This window comes from Micropterus dolomieu, linkage group LG17, assembly GCF_021292245.1.
Source record: "Micropterus dolomieu isolate WLL.071019.BEF.003 ecotype Adirondacks linkage group LG17, ASM2129224v1, whole genome shotgun sequence".
NCBI lineage: Eukaryota > Metazoa > Chordata > Actinopteri > Centrarchiformes > Centrarchidae > Micropterus > Micropterus dolomieu.
The window spans coordinates 25,835,301-25,841,521 of NC_060166.1; the positions used below are offsets into that span (position 1 = coordinate 25,835,301).

At 40.4% G+C, this 6,221-nt stretch overlaps 1 protein-coding gene across 1 annotated transcript; it reads left to right on the forward strand.

Moving 5' to 3' along the window:
• The first annotated feature begins 3,113 nt into the window (after nucleotides 1-3,113).
• On the forward strand, nucleotides 3,114-5,732 carry LOC123986345 (ras-related protein Rap-2b). Its single transcript, XM_046074550.1, has 2 exons — nucleotides 3,114-4,044; nucleotides 4,616-5,732. The coding sequence occupies exon 1, from the start codon at nucleotides 3,440-3,442 to the stop codon at nucleotides 3,989-3,991; it is 552 nt and encodes a 183-aa protein (XP_045930506.1). The 5' UTR covers nucleotides 3,114-3,439; the 3' UTR covers nucleotides 3,992-4,044; nucleotides 4,616-5,732.
• The last annotated feature ends 489 nt before the right edge of the window (nucleotides 5,733-6,221 follow it).

The window sequence follows — 6,221 nt, forward strand, 5'->3', positions numbered from 1 at the left end:
GTTTTTAAAATTATGATTATTAATATTACCTTTATTTAAACTTGAATTGAATCATCATTGAGGTCAATGATGTCGAGTAACAGTTTAAAAGATTTAAAAGATACTAAAGGAAATAAAATCGACAGATAAAAGAAAACAATTAATTAAAACAAATATATCAATACAGTTCACAAAAGATACAAGTTATGATAAAAAATAATTAAAGTAAACAGGTACAAACAGAAGCTGAATGATTTTTTGTTTGTTTTTTACTAATGGTGAATAGTTCTAGGTAGTCAGAGCATGGAAACTGAAGCAGATCTTCCAAAGCTCAGTAAAAACTCTGGGAACAAACTAGCATGGAAGAGATATAAGATGTCAACTTCCCAATAAGATACTTGTAAATAAGCAAATACATGCTTATCACATATCTAAGACAAATAAGATCACCCAACCTTTTTATACAAAATACAATGATGAGTGCTATAAACAAACACCAGTAATAAACCAGAGTAGAATGATAAACAGCTTCCAAGGGCTTAAGAGTAGACGCTGAGGCAGAGGCATACCTATAAATCACACCACCATAATCCATAACAGTGAGAAAAGCAGTTTCAACAATCCTTTTCCAACAAAAAGTAGGAAAGGTAATTCATTTCATGTCATATTTTGTTGTAATGTTGCTCCCTTTCTGCTAAATGTATAAATAAGCAACTGTTTGCTAAGAAGTTCACCATATTAACTTAAAAAGTGATGATTTATTTCAGTGTTACGTTTCCACAGCCCTGAATTAGCCAAAAAAATAAGTAACTACAGAAAGGTAAGATTTTATTTAATACTCACTTGACCATACATACATTGAAAGAGTTCATCCACTAAAGTACTTCCTCATCATTCCTCCTCTACATACTAGCTGTAAATAATAAATAATGAAATAGGAGGAAAGCTACAATTTTCCATTCCAAAAATAAAAACCCAATCTTAAATTCAGCCTTTAGATAATATTCCAAAGTCTTCCAAAGTTACAATATAATTTGAAGTTTACTTTTTAGTCTGAAAGTACAGTTTGTGTTTCGCTAGACGCCTTGCTGAGCTGCAGTGGAGGGACAAAAAGAGCCATTGTTTTAAGATACAGTCGTCTAAAAAAATCTGAATCTATACGTTGAGAGTCCTGTGCATTTTCTAGGTGTTGAGAAAATGCAGGTAAAACAAAAAGGGAACTTCATACAACTTTACTAACACCCAGGCAGCCTTTTGATCAGACTGTTATCCAGCTCCAGTTAGTTTGTTGTTAAGAATTCACCTGGGGTGTTGGGCATACCATGAATTGATAAAGTGACCATGTCTATCTAATTATCAGTGATGTGTGAAAATAAACTCTGCTCTTCTCTGACAGGATGACCTGGTTTTACATCTAGGGTGATCACTCTCGCCGATGTGACAATCCGCATCATAAGGTTCTTTGTCACATTACCCTCACTCCCCATGGGGCTGAGTGTTGATTGTCTTCGTATAGGCTTTGACTTGTTCTTTCTTAATGGGATTTGGGGAGGGGATGGCTGCAGGACACTTTGAAATGACAGGCCAATCAACAAGTTTCACCTACTGTCACCTAAAACCAAACCTGTGGAAATGATCCTCTGTGTTTTGCGTCTGTGCTTCCGATCTGTTGTGTAAGTGTTTGTATTTGAACTTTATAACATATTCTTTGAGCTTCAACAATCACGGTGACTCACACTGACTCATCGGATTCACTTCTACATTCACGGGCCTAACCGCACTGCGTGAGTGTGTGTTGCATTGCTGTTGGTGATTTGTGGATGAATTAAGACTCTATTGATCCTGCGGAGTTTTCCCAGCAATCCCTGGAGGTGATGAGGTCACAACTGTGCGGTTTAATCATCTCTGCGCTGTGCTGACAGGCATTGATTGGAAAACAGTGGTTATTTCACAATTTGCAAAAGGATATAATGATGATCTTATACACACTCACATGCAGGCTAATCACGTGGTCTAGCCTATACTTGGATTAAAGAACACACCACAAGTCATGAGTGGTGGATACCTTCCAGAATCTGAATGTATTAGAGAAACAACCAAGAGAACAAACAACTTTTCTTCCTGGGATGTCTGACTGTGCTGCAAATATTGATCTGATTAAGTTGAAAAGGCAGTCCAGTGGAGCAAGTCAGTGAAAAGGAAATTAATCTGATAGCGAGTGCCATCAAGAACACACAATAAACAAAGGAGTGTCGGAACTTGCAAGACAAAAGCCCTGTAATGTGTCACACGGTGGTTTTTAAACATCTGGTGGTGTCATGCTTCACAGGATTGTTGATGTGAGTCACTTCCTCTTTACTGTTCTTGTTATTTAATATTTGTTGATATTTTTGAACAGCATATAAGCTAGCAGGGAAAATCCACATCTTAACTGTTGTCTTAATTGATGTCCCCCATCAATTAGGAAACTTTGTCATGTATACCAATGTATGCATGTTTTTTTTTATAATTGAGTTTAACTTATTTGGTAGGCCTATCTTTGGAAATATTGAATCTCATGTCATGAACCCAGAGTTTAAGAGGTGAGGGGAACCACAGACACTCATTGCGTGTGGGGGTTAAGCAATAAACTGACTGCAGACATTGCAGTAGATAGGCCTTTCCAGTAAGTGGTGTGAGAATGAGTCAAGTAGTAGTAAGCCCAAGGATCAGTGATGTCGAAACTTAGGTGTGGCAGGTCTGAGTGGGTACTGAGAGTAGCAGCCGTGCTGACTGTGCGATATCAGCCGCACTGCACCTTTAACTAGCACTGGAGAGTACTTGAGTGACGTGAGACGCAGACTGCGTGCTGAGTGTGGGCAGGAAGCGCAGGGAGCACACGGCGTCAAGTTAGCTAGTTAACAAGAACTGTACCGGAAATTAAGTAGCTCGCTTAAAGTCAATGCTTTCATAAAATATAATTCTTGCATTAACAATATAATTAAGGATAGGAGTACGCAACACAACAGTTTAAAAAAAATAATTTGTGAATTACTGTATTTAACAAGTATTTAAACAATAACAGGATTGAATTTAAAGGTCACATTAGGCCATTATACTTTTAATTTGAAAGCTCCTACAGGAAGCGGTAGGTTTCCGTTACGGTTGACTTGACTCTTCCAAAGACAGCAACTGGCACACGGTGGCTACTTGAACGAAAACTGGGGGGAGCTCGCTTAAGAACCGGCTAGACTGTCGTCGGAAAACTCAGCATGTCACAATACAAATGCTGAGTGTGGGTCCAAAACAACCGTATTTACCTCCTGAACGGCGATAGTTTACGGCCACGCCCCGCATCCACCGACCGGAGCCCGTATAAAATTGCTGGCGGAGGCGCAACGGTGAGCGGTTTGAATCCCAGCAGGTCGGCTAGCGGGCTCACAGCGGAGAGGAAGCAGGACTGTCGGCTGTTTTGGGAACCATGAGAGAGTACAAAGTAGTGGTTCTCGGGTCCGGAGGGGTCGGGAAATCCGCATTAACCGTCCAGTTCGTGACGGGGTCCTTCATAGAGAAATACGACCCCACGATAGAGGATTTCTACAGGAAGGAGATCGAGGTGGACTCCTCTCCGTCCGTCCTGGAGATCCTGGACACGGCGGGGACCGAGCAGTTCGCCTCCATGCGAGACCTGTACATAAAAAACGGACAGGGTTTCATCCTGGTCTACAGCTTGGTGAACCAGCAGAGCTTCCAGGATATCAAACCGATGAGGGATCAGATCATTCGGGTGAAAAGGTACGAGAGAGTGCCGATGATTCTGGTTGGAAACAAAGTGGACCTGGAGGGGGAAAGGGAGGTCTCGTCCGGTGAGGGGAAGGCACTGGCGGACGAGTGGAACTGCCCGTTCATGGAAACTTCAGCCAAAAATAAAACCTCGGTGGACGAACTGTTTGCAGAGATAGTCCGACAGATGAACTATGCCTCAACACCAAATGGCGACGACCAGTGCTGTTCGTCTTGTGTCATTCTTTAAGAACAAGGACAACCATAAAGTTTTATTCTTTGCTCGGTTTTAAGTTTGCAATGGTAAGTTGAGACACCATACCCTGAAAAGTTGACATCAGCGATAGTTTTATTAAATGACACTATACGACAAGTACTTTATATAAACATGTTATTGAAATCCTTTCTTAGCACATGTAACGTTAAATATAAGTATAGAATAGTGAACAGGAAAATTCTGGATGTATGCTCAACTTGCATTCACTTTAAAATTTAGCCCTCCAGTTTTTTTACGTTTATTGTCAGTCCTCATTCATATGAGCTCAGTGTTAGTTTTAACTGGGAGCTTATAGTAGGACACTTGCAGTCTATTGTTTTGCTAAGCAGATTGGGGAAGTGTCTGTGACTCCTTTGCAAAACTGGAGGGGCAAGCTATGACTGATTTGATTAGGTTTATAAAGTTATTGGTGGAATCTGCACACCTACAGTCTCTACAACAACTGCTCAAGTGGTATTTTCCAGAATGAGGGAGATTCCTGTGTTCTTGTTTGGCCTACATGCAGGAATCACCAAGAAGTTGTTTTTTGTTGAGTATCCTTTGTCAGAATTTGTTGCCTTGCATTCATGACTCTTTGTATCTCTTGTTTGTGTGCAGTGTGTTGCAGCAAGTGTACTGTTGAGCTCTTCTTCGTGTCTCACCCTGGCCTTGGAGTAAAATACAGGGAGGAATGCTGCAGGGGGATGAGAGGAGGAGGAGGAGGAGGGGAGCAACAGAGACAGAGGGAGGGGTCCACTCTTCAGGAATTCTGCTGTGTTGGAGTATCTTTGCTGCACGATCAGTGTCCACTGTTGATGTCAACACAGGTCCAGAGTTTCAGCAACACCCCCTTCACCAGTTCCAGCTGTACTCACAACTGGAACTAAACCCCAATGGAAAGACATGGAGGGCAACACTTAGAGACTCGTGTACATGGATATTTCTGTATAAGAAGAAGACGGAGAGATAGAGTATATTTTGTTAAATAAGTGCACAGTCTGGGGCGGGTAAAGATTTGGGTGATATCTCTGCCCAACCCATTTTGGAGCAATGCTCCGCAACACTCCAAATCCTATTTTTTCCCAAAGTAAAAAAAAATTGACGCCACTTTTCTGCTGGTGGAGTAAACGTGATGAGTGCCACTTTTTTTCCTCCATCTCCTCTTCGGTGTGTGAGAGGACCTTAACTGAAGTGACATGGGGACGGTGACCTGATCGCCCTTGTGTCGAGTGCCTTTCCAAAACAAATCAGCTGTTCAGATATAGTGCCAACCTACATGTATCACCAAAAGAACCCTTCAACATGGCAATCTACAATTCAGTGAACTGTTCTTCTGGGTAATCTAGTAGGGGTGGAGGCTGAAAAAAAGAAACTACAATAGGCTTTTTGTTGATGGAATGGTGGTTTTCTGTATGTTTTATGTTGGCCTTTTGAAGTCTAAGGTGTTCATTTTGCAATGTCTGCTTAGTCTGGCCAAACCTATATCTTGAAAATGCACAGGTACTGGAACCCCCTAGACGTGACGACAACAACATCAAACGCTTACCTTCCAGTCCCCTTAAATCAAATTCTGTTTTGTTATGTTCATTTTGTTGTTTTTAACAGGAAATATGATGATGTACCGTTGACAAATCTAACCTGATTGTACGTTTAATTTCAGACCAGCCCTTTAACAGTGGGCTTGTCTGTTTTAAAACAAGAATTTTAATACAAGTTGCATTTTTTAAAAAAGAAACCAGTCTGTGTTTTCTCTTTTATTGACATCTACTTATTTCAGTGTATGACAATAATTGCTAATTGACAGTTTTCTGAGTCTAAACAAAGTTGTCATGAGCAGCTGGGATAAGAGTTTGATTGCTTGAACATCATCTTAGTGTGTTTGAATACACACAAATAACTGGATTACTACAAATATCCCCAGTAATACAGTAGTTCAAAAAGTGAGTATCCAGTTGTGTGCATAATTTACAATAAGCAGACTTTTCCCAAAACCCAAAATGATATGAGATGTTTGATAGTTGAGGATCGTTCACAGGCAAGCAGGAAATAGGAGGACAATAGCAAGATGCAATATGTTTATTGAGTTTTATGTTGACAAATTTACTGGCAACCTTAATGGAAGCTTTAATGCATGCAGGGTTAGTTCAAACAATGAAAGCCATTTTGCTGTTGCTCAGAAAATCTAGTTTTATTTTTTACCGCTGCCTAACCGTGTTTTTATTTT

Bases quoted from the DNA above. Each gene is read 5' to 3' on its own strand.
- LOC123986345 (XM_046074550.1), top strand. From the start codon at position 3,440: ATGAGAGAGTACAAAGTAGTGGTTCTCGGGTCCGGAGGGGTCGGGAAA.